Source organism: Pezoporus occidentalis, unplaced genomic scaffold (genome assembly GCF_034315485.1).
Source record: "Pezoporus occidentalis ecotype Australia unplaced genomic scaffold, CSIRO_AGI_Poc_V1 ctg182, whole genome shotgun sequence".
Classification (NCBI taxonomy): Eukaryota; Metazoa; Chordata; class Aves; order Psittaciformes; family Psittacidae; genus Pezoporus; species Pezoporus occidentalis.
Genome location: NW_026913662.1, coordinates 1,343,986 through 1,364,943, shown reverse-complemented (window position 1 = coordinate 1,364,943; position 20,958 = coordinate 1,343,986). Strand labels below are relative to the sequence as shown.

The 20,958-nt window shown below is 37.2% G+C and overlaps 1 protein-coding gene across 3 annotated transcripts; it reads right to left on the bottom strand.

Moving 5' to 3' along the window:
* Window positions 1-311: 311 nt before the first annotated feature.
* On the bottom strand, window positions 312-20,916 carry FERRY3 (FERRY endosomal RAB5 effector complex subunit 3). Of its 3 annotated transcripts, none has more exons than XM_062615528.1 (14): window positions 20,831-20,916; window positions 19,039-19,233; window positions 18,622-18,767; window positions 17,053-17,234; window positions 14,722-14,821; window positions 14,503-14,624; window positions 13,694-13,800; window positions 12,793-12,990; window positions 10,667-10,774; window positions 9,463-9,531; window positions 7,778-7,980; window positions 2,824-2,881; window positions 1,562-1,629; window positions 312-566 (listed from the first exon to the last, which is right to left on the bottom strand). In XM_062615528.1, exons 2-14 carry the CDS (start codon window positions 19,214-19,216, stop codon window positions 474-476), a joined length of 1,632 nt encoding a protein of 543 aa, XP_062471512.1. In that variant the 5' UTR covers window positions 19,217-19,233; window positions 20,831-20,916; the 3' UTR covers window positions 312-473. The 3 variants fall into 3 exon arrangements, with proteins under 3 accessions (XP_062471512.1, XP_062471514.1, XP_062471513.1); XM_062615530.1 differs by having other exon boundaries at window positions 10,646-10,774; window positions 20,831-20,915; XM_062615529.1 differs by lacking the exon at window positions 20,831-20,916 and adding an exon at window positions 20,456-20,596 and having other exon boundaries at window positions 10,646-10,774.
* Window positions 20,917-20,958: the final 42 nt, after the last annotated feature.

The following is a 20,958-nucleotide window of genomic DNA, read 5'->3' as shown; positions in this document are numbered from 1 at the left end:
GAAAGACAATGGTGACAAATTATGTCAAAGTTATTCTAAGGAGACACCTGACATCATTCATATTTTCTTAAATGTCACTGAGCAAATTCAGAAAATGTTTTCAAAACTCAGCCACCTGAAGTCCATCCAAAAGATCCTGTTCCTACCATAAGCTCTTCGGTCCTACTGCTTAAGTATGAGCATCACCTATGTATTTCTGCTGTTTACATCCAAGAAGTTACATTGAATTCTCTCAGATAAAGGTGAGGAATTCAGCATTAAAACTGTGCTGCAACAAAGCAAGAGGCAAAAATCAACTGCTATCACCCAAGTACAGACAGTATTTATCTTTTATTATGATGTCATGATTTTTGAAGTTGCAACAAATACCACTTCAGGGTCATCATCCCTCAAAGGAGAGACATTCCAGTCCAGAATCTCTGCAATCTCATCCTGTGGCAACATGATTCGTCTTACTGCCTGCTGCACAACATTCAGTGCTTAGAGGTCAGAGTCAATGTAGAGGATACTCTGAAGATTTGTGGAAGCATATTACTCAGTTGGTAAAACATTTCCTCAGAAATTGTCTGGAAAACAATATTAAAAAAAACACACCAGTAAGCTTTGGCATTTTTGCTGTAGTTTGGAAGAATTAAGTCTCTTTTTTGATACTTAAGAGATTTGCTGTTTTTCAGAAGACTATAATTGTGTTTTATGTGTTATAATTCTATTTAATTCAATCAAAAGGAAAACACTGACCTACAAATACTGTTTATGTATTTCTGGGATATACCTGTTTCCAGTAGATTTCTTGTTCCAGTAATTGATTATTTCTGCCCAGCATAAGCAGGACAGTGCTGTTTATTATCTACAGGACTCCTGCTCTCTGAATTCCAGGATTAGATTCAACTTCAGTACTTAAGTTTATTCTTGGCTTCCTCCCTGCTCAACAGTTTACTACTTCATCAAGAAATACATGCTATTTCTTTCCTAATATAATTGATTTTTATACTGCAGTACTACTTTCTAGAACAAATACAAGTTGGTGCTGGCCACCTTCGGAAAACTTCCTGTTTCTGAAGATCAGCCAGAACATCAAATTAGATCAATTCAGAATCTTAATTTCAACTGCCTTCAAAAACCTGGAGTTAACAATGACCTCGGGGAAGCCTGAATGAACTCGGTGCACTGCAGCTTTCCAAGGCAGTAAGACTAACAAACACCTAAACTTACCTAATGCAAGTTAGTTTAGCCATCTCTTCAGAGTAAATAACAGCAAAAAGATATCTTTTTCAAAGGTTCATTCATGGTATATTCATGATTTATAAAGGTATATTCATGATTTATAAAGGTGAACTTCCCAGTTTGAAAATTTAACATCCTTAGAAGATACTATAAGATATCAAAAAACATGAATCCCTCTTATTCTTGTTTTACTGGCAAGGAATCAAACCCATAGTGGTTAATATAAGCTCACAGAAAAAGAGCAGGGGATAGCAAAGAAATCAAAACTAGATCTGCTGAAATTTAACAACTTCTGCCAACAATCTCCTAGGTTGGTTAGGAACTTGATTTAACCTACCTGTGGTACCAAGAACTGTACAGTCCGAGAAATTCCTCCATCCCATGAGGCCATTTCCATCATGAAACCTATAAAACAATATTCATACTATGTGCAGTCTTTCCCATCAATTACACCATTATCAAGCCATGAGGGATTTTTCACATCTAATTAGGATTTTTACTGCCTTAACTGGGGATGTCATTAATTGCACTTAAATGAGACTTAGCCAATCTCCTGACTGAAATCTGCTTTAACTGGAAAATCTAATGAGGAATTATGGAGAAAATCAATATACCCTTGAAGACCAGAATAACCAGTCCTATGTATAGCACAGTACTAGCCAGAAGAAGTGTGAGGTTTCTCCAAATATGTGTGTTATGAGTTCTTTCAATGACTTGCTTTCACTAAGAAATAGCACTTTCCTTTAGCTCTGATGTGACCATATCCACGTTAACAAATACAAGCTTGCTGCCAAAAGTACACTGGCAATCTGGCAGCAACAGAGATTATCTGGACCTACTTATATGGAAAAAGCTCAGCACTCATTTACTGATCAAATTATAATATGGCATTTTTGTGCTAGTATGTCCTTACAAATGAATTACAAAGTCCAAAGGAACAAACTCATGGCAAATAGGTACACTTAGAAAAATACTTGATTAATGAAAATAGTTATATGGATGATATTCCATTGTGAATTACTAAAGGTCACAATAGGAAGAGGTTCCTCAAGTAGGTGTAGAAAGAACATTAACACTATTAACATTTTAAATACTCTAAATGACTCAAGTATTTAAGTGCAGCACACAGAATGCAGCAAGTACTAAGATCACTTGGAAAGGCAGGAAACCAAGTTGAGTCACAGGGACTTTTCAGCACTGAGATGAATTAGCCTATAGAATAGTCTTGGAAAAATGCAGGGAGTCCTCATTGATAGAGGCAATCAAAATACAAAAGCCACTGGAAATTATACTGCAGAGAATCACCAGCTTTTGCCCTCCTTTAGAGACTGCTCAAAGCAGCAGTAAAGGATTTTTCTTCTACTGTCTGTGTTTAAGTTGCAGATATTTTCACATTTTTAGTCTTTAAGTGTCCGAGACTGCTTCCTTGTATGACAGCTAATAATTTTAAGAGAAAATTATTTATTGGTTTAACAATCAGTAATTATTGAAAATCACTTTTTAATGAAAATACTCAGCCTCAGCTAAGGCTGGATGTCACCAAATGAAGCATAGACAAAAAAAACCAACCAAAACAGCGTGAAGCATTCACTAACATACCTTTTACGCACTTGAACACAAGCTCTGCCCTCTTCAAGCACCATGGAATAGTCATTTCCTAAAAATTAATAAATGAAAAGCCTCAGTGCTCAATGGATCTAACCAACATGAGTAGCAGTGAAGACAATACAATAACACATTTTTGCCATAGAACCCCATTTTCCCAGCAGGTATTCAAGCACCATTACAAGCCATGAAGAGGCCTATATATTTTATAGGTGACCATAAAAGCACTGCCACTGCCTACTGGTAGGAGAGCCCAGTGTCAGAACAATCTATATGTTTTTTTAAGCTGAGATGTTGAAGAAAAATACTGTTCATAATACTGATTGAAATAACCTTATTTCCAATCAAATAACATGATTGGAAATAAGGTTATTTAATTCCCCTATGGGGCTTCAGAAAACTGTGTAACATCCAATGGATAATTGTCAGATTTATGCCTCAGCCAGCCAAAGACAGATTCCTGACCACACCTTAGCGGAAGTAACTGATAATTCCTAGCTCTTCTTGATGACTGTTTAAGGTTTACTGGCATACCTGCTAACTTCAGCAAAAAACTCCTCTCTAATAGCAGAACTGGAAGAAGCCCTTCACCCCTAAAGATACATTAATGTGAAGACTCAAACTAAACAGAATTCATCTTCATCACATGGTGGAGTTTCAGATATAAACAGACAGCAAATACTTACCTAAGTTAAATACCAAGATGGGATATGAAAACCACAGTGCTTTAAGATACCTTAAGGTATGAGTACAAGCGCTAGTCTAAATAATTTAAGTAATAATTTAAATGCTTTAGTTTATTAAAACATTCTTTATCTGAATGTTACAAAGGACATTATATTAAGATAAATATTGCTAAGCAGAGAAAGTCAGTGTAAATGCTTCACAATGAAAGAATGCTTCTGTTTGTTCTGATGTACTCTACAACATGAAAAGGAGCACTTGCTAGTCTGAATACAGGAACACAGATGTGGAAACAAAAGTAACATTCTATGCACCTTTTCAAATTTAAGCCTTACATAATTTTCCATTCAGTAGAGCCAGCCTTTATTTTGCAGTCTGTCATTATCAAAGAGGTTAATTTCAGGATTAAAAAGTTATTTGAGAAGCAAGATTATCCAGGAATGCCAACCGATGACCCCCAAACAGTACACTGAACGTGGCTGCACTAAACTCTGAAAGACAAAGTTCCTACTTAGATGGGACAGCCTCTTGCACTACCTATGTTAAAACCAGCATAAAGTAGAAATATCTTTCCAGAAATCTTGCTTTTATTATGTAAATCACTGCATCAGTAGATGATGTTTTTAGGGTATACAACAGAGTAATCACACAAATGTTGCTGGACAACATTTTTTTTTTTTCCCTTCATTTCTAAGCTTTCTGAAGAAATACTTGACCCTTGGTCTTTCCTCTAACTTATGTGCCTATGTGTCATAAGTAATGTAGGCATTCCATGTTAGTTCTGATCACTGTTTTGGCTTAGATAAAAAAAAAAACAGTGTCTAAAAAGAAAGGTCCTGTTGCTCTGAAGGCAACTCAGAAGTACCTTGCGTAATCAGTAAAGGGAACTAAGCCTTTAAAGGACTGATTGAAACAGCAGGATATGACATTATCCCTTGGACTATTTCAGAGGAACATAAGTCTTGTGGGCACTTATGGAAATAACAGGTTGAATACAGAATGCCACTCCATGCAAGCCACAAGAACTGAAAATGACACAGTAGTGATTCAACTCTAATCCATCTTTAAAAACCTAAGTTCCCAGGGTTTTGCCACACTGTCAGGATTCTTCTCTAGACGCAAACTAAGTAACAGTTGTGGAAATGATAAAGGGTCAGTTACATACCAATTCAACATACAATGCAGGAGATGGGGGGGAAGGTGGGGGGAACAAACACCCCATCTCCTAAAGTGAGTTTTGGTTAATAACATTCAAGCAAGTAAAAAAAACAAGAACATCTGGGCCTCCTGGGTTTGTTCACTAGCAGAAACCACGTCACTCCTTAGCATGCAATGATTTTCTATCAGATTTCTTCTACTTAATAAAAAACAAACAAAAAAAAGGGGCTGGAAGAGGAAGAGGGAAAGCTTCACCAACCTGGAAGATGTGCTGCAAACCTTCTGATTCAAACAAATTTATGACAGACTTACTACATGGCGTTGCCACTTTTACTAAGCTAGGGGTTTCACACCTTTGCGGATCACATCATAACCAGGTAATGAAAATGCTGAAGTCCATAAATGCCATGTGGGATGAAGATTTCAAACCAAATGTCAATGTTTAATTTAATAAGTTAAGAATTAGCAAGATGTTTATTCAAAGTACATCCATGCAAATCCTATATAAGCAGCTATACAGTTAAAGGCAGGAAACTCGGACAAGTATTTGATGTTAATACACCCATCAATCATTTCTTTATATACATAAACCATGTTCATAAATATTTAACAGTTATACTTCCTTAATTTGTACTTTTTCTCCCCCAGACATTTTTGTTATCGTAATAAAGACATGTTTCTCACAGTGCTGCTGTGAGGACAACAGCAACAGCTCCTATGTTGAAACTACTAAAGAAGTGTGCCAGCTCTAGCATGGAATTGCTAAAAATGCTATGAGAGCCATTGTATTCTCAGTTTATGTATCAGTTTATATCGGGTTCAGAACAGTGAGCAGACAGTAACATCCCATTTGCCTGAATTTGAACTTGTCTGCTTTTGCCTTTGTCAAGTATCAAACCCAGTTTCTTTCCTTCATTTAACTTAATGATCAGAACAGATGAATTTGATTTTGTTGTTCTCATTGTAAGAAAAACTAAGGAAAACAGAATTCCTTTTTTTTTTCTTCATAGAAATAACAAAATCTAATGACTTCATTACTTCTGTGAGGTTATAAACGCTATGGTTCCATCCATAAAAGAAGAAAACCTCTGGGAAAAGCACAAAGAAAACTCATGATGAATGCCTGTCACAGTGAAGCATGCAAACATCTCTGCAGCTGTGCTCCTGGTAAACCACTTTACAAAAATGTTTTCATGTAGGTGGTAAACACAGATTCAAAACCAGGGCTGCTGAAGGCATCAAGTTCAGGTTAACTTTCAGAAATCTGTTATTATTCACTTTTCCCTCAACAACATGTTACATATGTGTGTGTTTCAAATTAGGTCAGCCAGCTGCAAAGCACTGTAATAAGCAATGCTGCTAATACATTTCACACAGTACAGTTTTGGCTAAGCATACACTTACAATACAGATCACTTTCTGCTTCTCTGTAAAGACTTAAAACTTAATATAAAAGGTAAACTGTTTTGCCGGGACCCTTCAAGAATCCAGCACTAGGCATGAAGCTAATTCCTCAGTTTCACACATCCAAGTAACAAAACACTCCCAAAGTACACTGAACAGGTGGTGGTGTGCTTTATTTGCACATTAAAATACAGCTATGCAAATGAAAGCTAAAACTAACCAGGTTGAAAGAAAAGAAAAACAAGGTAAGAATATAGTCAGATGGCAACACAATTAAGAAAAAAGGTGAATAAATTTATGAAACACAGTAACTGGGTCCCATGAGTAACCCAGGCTGCTGCCCTGCAAGTTGATTATTTGCATTCCTCCCCCTCAAAGTCTTGATATGACTTCAGAGATGAAAATTTCAGAAATAGTATCATCAGTTCCTAAAAGTCTACTTTTATGTATGGAAGTATATCCTTCAGAAGCTTCATAATTGGACATTTTAAACTTTTGCACTGCTTGTACTGTCACATTAATAGATCCTGAAAAGATCTTGCAAAAGGGGGCCACTTTTACACTGCGTTCGAATCAAATTCCCCTATAGAAAGTCACTGTTAAGGGTAATCCTTTATGGTGATCCTTTATTTTGCTGTGAGCCAGGCACTTTCAAAGAAGGAAAGGCAGTACTGAAATTTATAACTGGAAAAAAATCAAAGGGTTACTTAAGAAAAACCCACAAGAGACTATAATTACACATACAAGGTTACAGTAATGGCAGTATTATCCTATTTTTCTCATTTTTTTAAGTTCATAGACTTTCCACCTCCTGAGGAGGTGAGGCATATGGCTGCAGTGTTTGTCTACTGCTTCTCGCCCTGCCTCTCCATCCCCTTTCCATCTCTGCTAGTATCTTGTGAGGCACATATGACAGTGCAGAGACTGTCAATGTTATTAACGTAATATGCACTGTTCAAAGTTACAGTTAAGTAAGAGACACTTATGTTGTACATTAGTGTTCGCTGAAGAAGTGAATACGAAAGGTCATCACAACAAGGAAGCACACTCGTATCCACAAAGAGCGGTAACAATACGCTGCTTCTTGCCCAGCTGATGTTTGGGGGACTTAAAAGAGGAAGTAGGGCCAGAAATTAAGGATGCAAGTGATTAGGCAGTGAAGACCATAGTTCAGAGCAAAGGTGAAATTCGACTGCTGCTGCGTAAGGTTGAGATGGTAAAGAGTGCTATTTAGGGATACTAGAACTCTAAGCCCAGCTTTGCTAGTTCTGCTTCTCATAAAACTTAGTTTTAAGGGTTTCTAGCTAGCAACAATTAAAACTGGGGAGCTGGTATCACTACTGCATCAAAGACTCTGGAGGTACACTTTCTAACCAAGAGATGTTGCCAGAAGACTTCTAGTAGTCCCATCCTTCAATAGTACAAGTGTGCAATGAGCTGGACCAAGAAAGCAAAGTGTCCAAAATGAGGGGTGGGAATAAAAAGCCAAAGTCATTCAGCTGGCTGAAGTGCTTGTAACTGGTTCAGTTCTTAATTTGGGTCACCATATAAAATGAGTGTCAACATCATGATGTGGCAGGAGCATGTGACTGGCATAAACTGTCCCATGTGGCTTAAACTGGCATGAAACACACCCTTTTCAAAAATTACTTTTGTTGCATCCTAAAAGATAAAGCCAAGTTAAATCCTTATATTTACTTACTTCTGACATATCATGCACCAACAGGAGAGGAATACTAATGGTAGTAATGTCGTGTGTGCAGCAGACTTTGAGAATGTTTCTGAGTCCCATGATTGCAGGATCCCGAGCAGTTACGTTACTGGATCTTACATTATCATCCACACAGAGGTGAAAAGCAACATGAATTTCAGACAGGTTTGAATGGCGTGTGATGTAGAATTCTCCTGCAGAATAATATAAACCAGGAAAGCAAGATGATATGGTAGTGATCTATATTGAAATACAATTGTTAGACAATGTATGGATAGGGTCAGTTAAGACAAAAGGCAAATACAAACACACAACAGAGATCATAAGACATAAATAAGGAAATTAAAAAAGTTAGAAACCCACTGATCTAAAAATCTCCTGGAATATCATTGTTCTATAACATATCCTACACTCACTTTCCTGCTTTGATAGATTTCACTGGCATCACAGACACCTGGTGTAATAAGACATAACAGTGCCAGTACAAGCGGATATGATCTATATATAGTATGAAACAGAAAAACAAACACAGAGGAGGTGTAATACTCAAAATATATAATGTAAGTACTGAATTGCAGACAGATGTGGGAGGCGGAAACACCAAAAAAGGATGGGTTAAAATAAAGGATGCAAAAAACCTGCAGAAAAAGATAGCAGGTTATATAACATCTGAGATATGTCCTAGAAGACAAAGGTATCAGTGACCATTAGAATTCAAAATAATTCATAGGAATGGGAAGATTAGTTAGACTTGTTTCAAAAAAGTTACCAAGATATCTCACTGGGGTATTTTTACACTTGGTATTCATTTACCACAGGCAGAGAAAGAGTAAGGGGAGGTGAAATGCAGGTCACCATCTTACCCTTCTGCTAGAGATCGAAAAAGTAGGTATACAATACACCTACTGTTTCAGTCAACAGATAAACATCTTTCTTCAAACCTATTCTCACTGGTCATTTAAGATACTGCCTTTGTATTGGGACAGCTGAAGAACAGCTATGTACTCCTTTCTGACAATAGCTAAGGAGGTAGTAATCCCCAGCAATGACCCATCTAAAAGTAGAAATACACAAGCCACTACAGCAATTTTCACCCTAGTTTACCTGTTAAGGACCCAAGTTAATGTATAATCCATTTATATCAAGAAGATCCAAAACAATCATGAAAGCAATTTTAAGCCCTCTTAATCAGTCTTGAGTTGTATGGATTTAACTCCTTCCCCCCTCCCAACTGTGTATTCATCTTCAAATGCCACAGAAACTTTCCTTAATAAAAATTACAGTATATACAGAAGACACTTTGTCTGCGAGGAATGGATTCATACTTCTCAAGGTTCAAAAAATACATTCTAAAATGTTTTGCTCTATCACAACAGTGACATATATATAATTATTTAAAAAAAATAAAATTAGTTGCTAGTATTTAAGTTTTACCTTTTCCTATACAGAAGTTAAATGATTTGCCCCAAGTCACATGATGCAGTGGCAAAGCTGGGAATAGAAACCAGATGTCCTGACACCCAGTTCTCTGCCTTAGCCACAAGAACATCCTTCTCCTCTAATTGAGGTCAACTTGGGTTTAGTTTATAATTTATGTTCTGACTTTAGAGCTAAAAATGGGCATCTATAAAACATGATTTGCTTTAAGAAGAGGGGGGAAATGCAACAGAACTCACCCGGCAAAATGTTTGACTGGTTTCGTTCTATATTCTTTAATTTATCTTCACTTCCACTACTTTTGTTTTCTGTATATAAATATATAGCACAAATATTAAACATATCTATTAGTTACGTTTTGCCATGAAAGTTTGACGTACTAAGATAATATCTGGCTTGAATTTTTACTATAAAGTTACCGTAAAGTCCCCCAAAAGCAGGGAGAAGGACAGGAAGTGGTTTTGATGTCTTCAGTAGGCACTGAATTGTATCTTATCTCAAACCATAAGCTTTCTTACTTAATCATCCTACAATACCTCTTCATTTGGACAAAGGAAAACACAGTATTCTCAGACATAAGACTAAACTTTCCAAATTGTCCCACAACTGCATAGTACCTTGCTATTGCTTTTGAAATAACATAACTAAAGCAAATTCGTTCCTAGTATTACAAGAAATAAATTTAAAGATATTTACATAAATTAGCAATATAAAGCCAGCTTTCAGTATTTTGCTCAAGACTACACCAATATGAAGGTTCCAAAGAAAACTTGTTTTTCTCTATGTACTCTTACAAATCTATTCATGTTACTGATGTATTTAAATCAAATAAGTAGTTCTCTGCAAGAAAAAACAAAAGTTTCATGATGTACAAGTACTGATCATGGTCAGAAAATTTCACAGCCATTTGTAAAAGCAACAGGTTACTTGTAAAGTAACCTGTTCACAAGGATTTGGTCAGCACTAAAAAAAATATACACATTTAGTCAAATTATTATTCAGTTTTCAGCACTCACTTTTAAAGAAGGGAAAGAAGTCATAAATCTCTTCTACAATTTTATTTCTATTTAAATGTAAAGTCAGATAAAGTCTCTGTTGCTGCAGGCAGTTTAAACGGCAGATGACAGCACAGTGTCCTGTCCCTATCACTTCCCATGCTGTTAGAGCACATGATCAGAACCTAAGGATTTACACTTGTTTTTTTGGTAGGGTATTTCTGTTATGGCAGCAAAAGACACCATGTGAACATGGTGTCTGTGAAGACAATCTCATGCAGACTTCTCAGAGTTTATCAATAAACTTGAACATTCCATTATTTTCAGATAAGGTAACTGAAAAAAAGGGAAATCAGCTTGCCCGGAACATAAACATTCAGCTGACCGCTATTCTATTTCAAGGAAAGTAATTGTGGTTGTTACTGACCATGATGTCTTTTCGACTTACTGCTACGCTGTGCTCTGGCCTTAAGTACAACCTTCTGGACAATTTCAAGCTGTTCTTGAATTCCAGGAAAATGGAAATCTGTGCATTCTTGGCAAACAGTTGCAAAATCTAGGAAAAAAGTAAGATTAAAATCCACGTCATAAGGCTGTGCTTAGTAACATTACATAATCCTGCTCTCCTGTTCAAGCAAGGCCAGCTACAAAGACAATCCCCCCAAAACCAGAAGCAGCCCTGCTATACTCCTCTTTAAATTCTAAAAATATATATGTCAGAGACAAAACATTTTTTGAAAGAAATTAATTGCTTTGGGAAGCAAACAAACAAAACCAATCACGAAAAACAACTCCGCACCAAACATACACACACCAAAATCCCAAGAACAGTTGCATGTGTGTTATTGCTATTCAAACAAAATCACCCAGACAAAAAAAAAATAAAATCCCAAAACACCAGCAATAATATGTACTTATTATGTGCATTAAATGTAACTGTGCTCTAAAAATGATGCCTTATTACTAGGAGTCCTTCAATCTGTGGTAGTTTATTAAAAGATACATAATAGATACTTCCAACAGCAACAACAGCATTCCAAGTGCTTTTTGAAAAGTGAGAGCTATTAACAAAGTTCATAAACAGTGTATCTGGAAAGCTGAAATTACAGTTCTTTCATTTTAGTTCTCAAAACACTGATCTGAAAGCTGAAGAAAAGTGTCATCAGCCAAAAACAACTGCAAGTTCATTTTCCTGATAAGTGAGCATTACATCAGACTTGGAAATATTGGACTGATAATGAGGATCATAAAATACTGCCTCTGTAACTAGTATTCTAAGCTCCTTACCCTAATGCCCAGCCTTCTCTCCAAGCAAGTCAATGGAGCCAAAATAAGCTATTAGCAAGGAGCTAGGACTACATGAAGTAACTGCTACTTCCTGTTTTGAGGTACCTGTTCTAATCTCCTTAAAGTTCTTAATGTATTTTATCTTTTTACATTAAATCTCCACCACAAAAATCTATTTTCAAAACAGATTTATTAAATTCTGGTGTTCAAACCCAAGGGAGAAAGAAGCTCATATTCCAAAAGATTGTCTTCTACGTTTATCGAGATAAAACAAGGTCACAAGACATTTTATCTGAAACAAAGAAATCTCTCTTATATTTAACTTTCATTTTAGTCTATTGTTTGTCTGAGTGTGCTACACTTACTCAAAATCCAAGCAACAGTAGCCCTACAAAGACCTAATACAAGAGACTTGAGTGAGGCAATGCATGAAGTCTATGAAGAAACTATTTATCTAGCTTACAAAAAAATAGTCTGAATGAAATCAGAATGTTGAAAGTTCACACCTAAGTTCAACTTTCTGTTCAAGGCTGTTTTCTAGAGATGTGTACAAATCCAGTTTCAAAGGTGTATTTTGCTAGTTGCCATTTACACATTGTAAGGCATACAGAAAACATTGCAGTCATGGTTTTCAGTCTTGCCTCAGATGGTATACAAATGGAACCATTTTTGGATAACAGATTTACCTAAGATGCAGCATCAAAATGTTTGCCAGACCTTTGAAAATCTCATCAAGATCTGAGAGAGCTTCTAGCCCATCATAAAATAAAGGCTATTAGGTTTGTATTTTTCCCCAGCTTTAAAACAGAAGCAGAAAATTGTTTCTACGCTTTTGCAATTCAGAAATTTAGACTGCACAAGCCATGGCATTTCTATTTAAACAACAGCATTAATGCATTATTTAAAAGTCTTCTATATAGCAATTTTATGAACCTTTGAGACCCTTAATGTATTTATTTCTTAAAGAGCCTTTTAGGAAGGGGAACTGTTTCTGGCTAGTGCAAGGAAATCAACCCTGAAGGGTTCATTCCAACATGTTCCTTACTCAAACACAAACCCTAGGAAAGAGGTAAGAGAGATATCAGCATATCAGAGCACAATTCTGTCCCCCATCCTTACCCATATCTCTTTTTACATTTGCCACCCTTTTGCAATACCATGTCCAAAACATTCAGATCTCCATTCAATTTTAATTCTACAGGAAATATTCAGGAAATATTTTTTGTGACAGCAAGTTTGACTGACATTTGTTTTCACTGACACGATACACCCCATTAGAGGACTCACCTCTTTTGATGCCACTGTATGAACTGATACGGTTATCTACCAACAAAACCAGGCCACAGAGAGAAGTTGAATAGAGAGACATTGCAGTTTGAAGTCTGTGAAGTTTCACTCCACTTCGATGATTGCGTTTATGTTTACAGAAATCTAGCATATCAGCTCTCAGTAATCTCAAATTATGCATAGTCTTCAACTGAGCTCCTGTAGGGAGTATCAATGATTTGAATACATACAGTGAAAGAGCAAAATTGGGATTGTTATTAAAATTCAAGGGATTAAAGTGCTTCCCTAAGTTTTCTGATAAAGATCTATAAGGGAAATACAATCAATATACTCAAAGTTTTCAACCATATATTGTTTTACATACATACCAGCAATTTACAAAGTAAGAGTAAAAATGCAGTATTTTCACATGCTGTCACAAAGCAACGCCTTGTTCGCTATTATAAGGCTATGGATGAAATACTAACGCAGTCAAAACAGACAGCATAAGAAGTCTCTACTGCATAAACAAAAAGCAAAAACTTTAAGTATTTATTTTTCTGTTAATTGATCATGGGAATTGAACCTAATACTGACATTTGCTTACCAAACATAAGAATAGTTAAAATACAATTTTTAACCACTATATGTTTTGATGTTAGTGTACCTTGCGAGGGTGGATAAAAACTTGCTTCTAGAAAGTTTGCCATTAAGTATCTCTCAGGTAGCTAGATACTGTTTGATACAGCTTACACCATACAGTCCTCCTCTTACTTATGCAAAGAACAAATACAGTTCAGTTTGTATATATTATGCACATTCATGGTTAATAATACAAGTCATACTGTAAATAATACATGGTTTAGATACATTATTTATTAGCATTTGTCATGATGTTTCATTTTGGTGTCAGCTTACTTACCCAAGTGAATAGTAAAACTTTCTTCTAACAGCCTCTGCTCTTCATAAATTCTTCCGTTTCCTTCTACAGATTCTCTCAGTTGGCTGGGCTGAATATTAATTTCATCACTAAAATAATGAAAAATGTACTGAAAAGTTTGCCCTAATTTTTGTTCAATTCAACAATATCTTGTGAAAGCTATCCAAAGTTTTCTTGGCTAGTCTGTAGAAGCCAAGAGACTAAACCTATCGGTATGAACTCCACTTATCTGAACTTTTCCCTTTCTGGCATGCAATATTCTAGGTGCATACCGGCAGAAAGAGCTAACTCCACCGTTAGATTTACCTAAATAATTACAAAGCATTTTGAGGTTGAGAAATAAAAATTAATCAAAATACCTAGTTATAAGATAATAACAGAGAAAGAAAAAAAACCACAACAAAACATTCTTCTCAGCTTATTTATCATAGCCAAAACCTTATTTATTAAATTACAACACAAAACATTTCTATTTTGACCCATATACAAAACAGGATGCTAAAAAAAAGATAAGAATAAAACACTCCATTGTATTTTATAAACTAGCTGGAAATATTTCAGATACCAGGTACAATGATTAAAACACTATTACTTCACATCTATTATGAGCATCCCAGATTGTGACACCAAAACATCCTCACTCTCTCTTAGAGGTCCTTGCCTCTGGACCTTTAGCAGTCCTTTTGCTTCAACTGTCCTACTTAAATGGCTAACCTGAAATAAAGATTATGTAAGAGCAAGTCCTTTGAACTATTACAGATGGAAGTAAGCATCACAGAGGAATTAAACACCTGACTGTGCTGTTGTTGGGATTCTTTAGGTCCTGATGAAGTTTTATCACCCATTCCTGATATTCCTGCTTCTGGATGGCAGTAGACTGTTTTAATTCATTGGTCCATTTGTTCTCCAAATCCTAACAAGACAACAGTGATAATTTGAGTAGTTTGTGTTGTCTTTTTAAACTAGTATTTGCTTGACATGCATATTCTACTTCACTGAAGTCAGTTTACCTGTTGAGATTCAAAATGCTGAGCTGCTAATGAATTTACATCTTGGTCTGTTAGCGATTTCCCTAGCTCCTGCATCACCTTATCCATTTCAGCTCCTTGTCTGAAATAGAAGTAAAAATAGATTTGCAACTAAAACAAAAAAAAAAAAAGGCAAAACAACACTGTTGTGGTTTAAGCTCAGTCATAAATCAGCCATGCAGTCCTCGCTCACTCCCTGCTACCTTTCCTCCCCCCTCTCCCGGAGGGATGGGGAGGAGAATCAAAAGAATGTAACTCCCACAGGTTGAGATAAGAACAGTCCAGTAAGTAAGGTATAACACAAACCACTACTGCTACCACCAATAATAATAATGATAAAGGAAATAACAAGGGGAGAGAATACAATACCACCCACTGACCGATACGCAGCCCAACCAAGCAGTGAACTAGCCCTTCCGGGCACTTCTCAGTTTACATCCTGGGCATGACGTGCTGTGGTATGGAATGCCTCTTTGGCTAGTTTGGGTCAGGTGTCCCATCTCTGCTTCCTCCCAGCTTCCCCTTCTCCCTGGCAGAGCATGAGACTCACAAAGTCCTTGGTCAGACTAAACATTTGAGCAGTAATTAAAAACATCGGTGTTATCAGTGCTGTTCCCAGGCTGAAAGTCAAAAACACAGCACTGCACCAACTACTAAGAAGGAGAAAAAATGACTGCTACTGCTGAACCCAGGACAAACAGCTATCATGAAGTCACTGATACAATGATCAGCTGTATCAGCCAGCTGGTCAATGCTCATCACAAGCAGAGATACAACTGAATGCACAGCTGAAAGCTATGTCATATGCTACTTTGTCCATCTGCTCATTTTGGAATTGGAATTCATATATTTAAAGTCTGCCCTCACAGATGTTCTAAAGAAGGTACAACAGTATCTCCAGATACTCTAATACAGCATCTAATTCACTACCCTTATCATTAGAAGAGGTTTTGAAATAGACCTATTCAGTCCCTTGCCTTCCTCCTGCCCAACCATACCACAGTTGATCCAGACAGGTAAACACCAGGAAGTAGGTTAAATATAACCATTTTTAACAGTCAGATGAGCTTCCAGCTCAAATTACATTCAACATGAGGACCTGGAGTTAAAGGGCTGTCCTGCTATCATCAATTCATCCAATACCTCATCCTTCCTTAGTCTTCTTAAATCCCTGGCTTCACTTAATCTTTCACATTCAGCTCTTTCTTCAGCAAGGAATTGAATTACCCTAGCACTGATTTAGTAATGAATGTCCCCAAAATAAATTTGAGTTGAGGGTCAGGGATTCCCGCTGTTTACACAGCTCCTGTGTAAACAACACACCTACACTTAGCTGGGATAGCTGGGATAGCTGCCACTAACATATGGTGTTCCTCGATTATGACAAATGGATATGACAAATTCCACCAGAATCAGTGCACAGCTATATCACACCAAAGCTCTGCAACATTACTGCTCTTAGGATTAACTGCTCTTTCTTCTATATACTACTTGAGAAGAGTCAAAATGGTCTGCTAACATGTTATCAGCAACCTCTATACCCAAATCAGAAATACGTACAATTCAGTCTATAATAAACTATATAAACAGGTATGCATTGTATAATGTGAGCTTAAACACGCACAATTCAAGAGTCAGACTGCCACTCTGAATGCTAAAACAGACCTACTTAGAATATCCTGGCACTTCACAAGCATCTACAGTATTTAGCGTCTATAGTATTGTACGTGTTCCCTCTTGTGGACAAAGCAGCCACATGCAGTTATGCAAGCTTATTCGGAAACGCGGGATCCCACAGAAGACTTTCCTAAATTGCAAATTCAAAATTTTCTGATTTAAAGTTGGTTCAAGTCTATGCTCGTCTTTTCATATACTTTATTTTCATAAATCATAGAGTGATTAGGGTTGGAAAGGACTCTAAGACCATCTAGTATCAACCCCCCTGCAATTGGCCACCTCACACTTGACCATGTCACCCAAGGCCCTGTCCAACCTGGCCTGGATTTTCTAGATATCCTAAGCACTTTATGTTGCTATACCACTTAAAACATGGATAGAACAATGGACATCAAACTTTCTATTATTTTGATGGCCTTAGCTTTTATTATTTTCAGTGTCTGAGGAGAACGTAATATAGCGGACCCTAACAGTATAAGGCTAAGTATTATACAACTTTAAAGAGGGAAACCTAAAACTAAATAGGGCCTACACAAACAAACACAAGTTGACACACATTGTCCTACAAGTTGTATAAACCCAGTGGCACGCACCCCTATTTATTAAGAGAGGAAAAAAAATAGAATAATGGAATACCTTTCCCGAAGTTTTTTCAGTTCCACATCTCTTTCACTTATTAATTCTGAGATGCTAACAAAATAATTGTGTTCCAGGTTTAACAGCATTTCAGAAGCTGGAGAATGTATCAGATCATGATAAACATCTGCAAAATCTTCATCCCAGCTGGTTTCTTCAGGTTTTGCATATTCTAAGGTTGTCTAAAAATGATAAAAGGCATTTTAAAGCATATGGTACCTTTTAGGACATACAAGGATCCCTCACAATGTTGGGTCAAAACCAACTGGGCATTCACACTGTTGCTCAATCTTAAATGTATGAAAATTATCTTATCAAAAAAAGATAATTTTTGTTTTAATATTATATTATTTTAATATTCTGTTTTAGAATATAGAAAGCTCAAATTTAAAAAATGTTTTCACTTTTTTTTCCCTTCCCATAGTCTCTTTCAAACATTAAGGTTTTGACTGCAATGAGGAATTGCCAATTTTCAGCCATCCCCAATTGGAAAGAACAATATCTATAACAATATTTGCAGTTGATGAATTTCAGATAGGGTCCAAAACACCAGCTGTGCAAACAAAAATGTTTTTTCTAGAAAGGCTGACTAACCTCTGACATCACTAGAATTTGATCAGCAGCACTGATTTAAGAAAAGTCGGGTTTTATTGCACAAAGAATGGCCCAAAGATTCCAGTTTTTTAAGCTCCTTTTTACTGGAAAACTCCTTACATTTGTAATCATTTCCACCATGACAAACTGAGATTATATCATTGATGTGTAGGTTAGAAATGTCAATGAATGATCTAATCCTAACCCTTGCACTCAGGCCGACCTATTTGTAGAGACCACTAGCAGAGAAGACAGTAGATTCTTTCAAATGTTCTATCACATTCCCATGCTCACCCAATACAGATTTTTGTTAAGCTAATTTAGTTTTGTTGACATTCTTTAAGGCAGATGATTTGCTTCCAAATATCTTTATAACAGAAGAATTTTTCGGATTTTTTCACAACATTCTTCTACACTGCATGAAGCAAATTCAATTCCCATAAACTTTTCCTCAAATGCTGCAGTTTGTCATTTTGGTTTTTTTTTTTTTTCTCTTTGCTAGAACTCCTCCAGTTCTTTTGCATTCTTGTTTTGAAGATCACATGCAAAACTGGATGCATTACTCCAGCTAAAATGTAAAATAGTCACATGAACACAGAAAATGCGCTGAAGAGTATCCCCCAAGTATATACTATTCCTCTGGCGACTTGATTGCCACTACTAAGATCCAGGATAGGAGTACTAATTTACTATCTCTTGCTTCGATTCTAATACATTATAGCCATTACGCCTATTTTTGTTTGACTATCACTAGCTATTTACCTGTCAATTTTCTGTTTCTACTAAATTCAAGAAAAGTCTGATAACTAACAGGATGAAGACCTAATGATCACTTTCAGATAAAAAAGAAAATTGTAAGAATTGACCAGTAAATTTCAGTGTAATTTTGCATCTTCACAGATGTAATTGTCCGTACATGCACACACACACTGACAAAGCAAGTCCTGAATATTAACTTTTCAGCCTTAATCTTACCTCTTTATAAGCTTTAGCCCAAGTATCTGCCAGCTGGTTTATGTCTACTTTTCCCGATTTCACTGCTTCCAGAGCCATTTCAGCTTCTCTATCATAATCTTTTATAGTTTCCTCTTCTACAAACTTCTTAAGAGATTGCTTCAGGTCTATTACAACAAGAAAAGAATGCCGCATCAACAAAACATGCCAGTAGAAGTATCAGTAATCATCTGGGAAACATACAAATAAAGTTTTTCTGAAAACATTTTACTTGGGCACCTTACTTGCTACTACTGACAATAGTTGAATGTTTTGTTGTCTTAAAAACAATTTTTTAAGACTGTTCTAACAAACACCCTTCTTTGGGTTTCTAAAAGGATGTTGTAAGACACTTGTGGACACGGACATATGACATTAATTTAAGAAATCAATTCTTACCATTTTCTATAAAGCATGGCAAATTGTGCAGAAGCATTAGACGTCCATGCAAATGACTAATATTCTCTTGCACAGGGAATTTGAGAGGCACGGTAAGCACTAAATGTTGATTTCCAGCATTGAATTTGTACATATAGTCTCTCTCTCTACTGCACATCTTTCCTTTATTAGGCTTCATCTTCTTGAGTTGATTTCCTGCGCTAGAAACAAAAATAACATGACCTAAATTCTTGTAAAAAATGTAAGTAAAAATGCTAACTAAAACCATGGCTTTGTTAACAGCTTCTGGAAAGAAAAAATAAACCCCCAAAGTTTTCATACTCATCTTGACTTCCAAATACATGGGTTGGAACTGTAACACAAATAGCAGTTTACAAAACATTGAATGCTTCTAAACTGTAACTGAGTGTATCATTTTATGAATTAGATATAAAGAAGATATAAGTTAGATAAAAGGAAGTTCTTCCCTGTGAGGATGATCAGGCACTGGAACAGGCTGCCCAAAGAACTGGTGAATGCTCCATCCCTGGCAGTGCTCAAGGCCTTGCTGTGGAGAGCCTTGGGGGGCATGGTCCAAGGTGAGGCATCCCTGCCCATAGCAAGGGCATTGGAACTAGGTGATCTTAAGGTCCTTTCCAATGCTGACCATTCTGTGGTTCTATGATTCTATAATTTAGGTACTCACTGTTACAATTACAGTATAAGCATCCTGACTTAAAGGCAGAACCAGAACAAACAGAACAAACAGCAAACTAACTAAACCACTGTAACTGCTGCCATGAACATCTCAAAATCCGAAATCCCTCACTGTACATTAGGATTTTACTTCCTCCTTTCTGCAGCTGGTAGGTTTGAATTGGCAGGGGGGAGGCTGTGGAAGTTTGCAATCATTTTTACAAAAAGCTTATTTTTTTTTTCACCTACTTTAGGATAGATTGTCATTATTTCTAAATAATACCATTGAATATAAGCCAGGAGAAAAGCAAGATAACTGCTTACAGAATGAAAATACTGGACGGGATAACGTAACTATGTCACTAATTCTTCCCTCTACTCATTTACATTCCTCGTTCTAGAACATCACCTGCAAAGCAGGACACATCACTCCAGCTGAAACCTATGCTAAAAACTATTCTCCAAGCATAATACAAAAGAAAAAAGTCTATTTTCCATGGTATTTTCGACGGCAAGATTAATGGGGCCAGTTCACATTTTTCGTTTGTATTGGGGGTTTTTGTTTGTTTGGGGTTTGTATGTGTGTGTGAACAAACCTATATATTGGAAACGCGATTAAACAAATGAGTTACAAACTGCTTCACTGTAACACCAAAATCTCTGAACCCAAAGCAACCCAAAACGGTCTCCTGGCCCACAAGAGAAGGATTTAAACGGCACCACTTAGGAATGCAAAACTTACGAACTTTTTTCTGCAACCTCCCGACAAAACAAGGCTTAGCGGGGAAGAGAAGTGCAGCTCAGCAGCCGATGTGCCCCAGCAGAGAGGCCCAAACCCGGCGCTTGTGCCCCCAGCCACACCAAGGGCTCTGATGAGCCAGATCTGCTGTTCATGCCAAAGGCGGCGACATCAGCTCCCACCGCTGAAAACATAAACAAAGCCAGCGGCGGGAAGAAAACGCCTGCAGGAACCCATCCACATTTACCCAGCCGGGAAGGCTCCGACACCTCAGAGTAAGCACAGCCCCACAGCTCGGATGGGGCAGCGCCCGCGGGGACTGCAGCCGGTTCCCCGCCGCCGAAGGCAGGACCGGTGTCTTCCTCCTTCTGCGCTCACCTGGGTGCCAGGCGGGCAGGTGAGGGAGCGCGGCGGCCAGCGCCGCCCGGGTGAGAATGGCAGCGAAGAGCTTCCGCCACTGAGGAAGGCGACGGCGGGCGGCTCCCGCCTCCCCATGAACCCTTCGC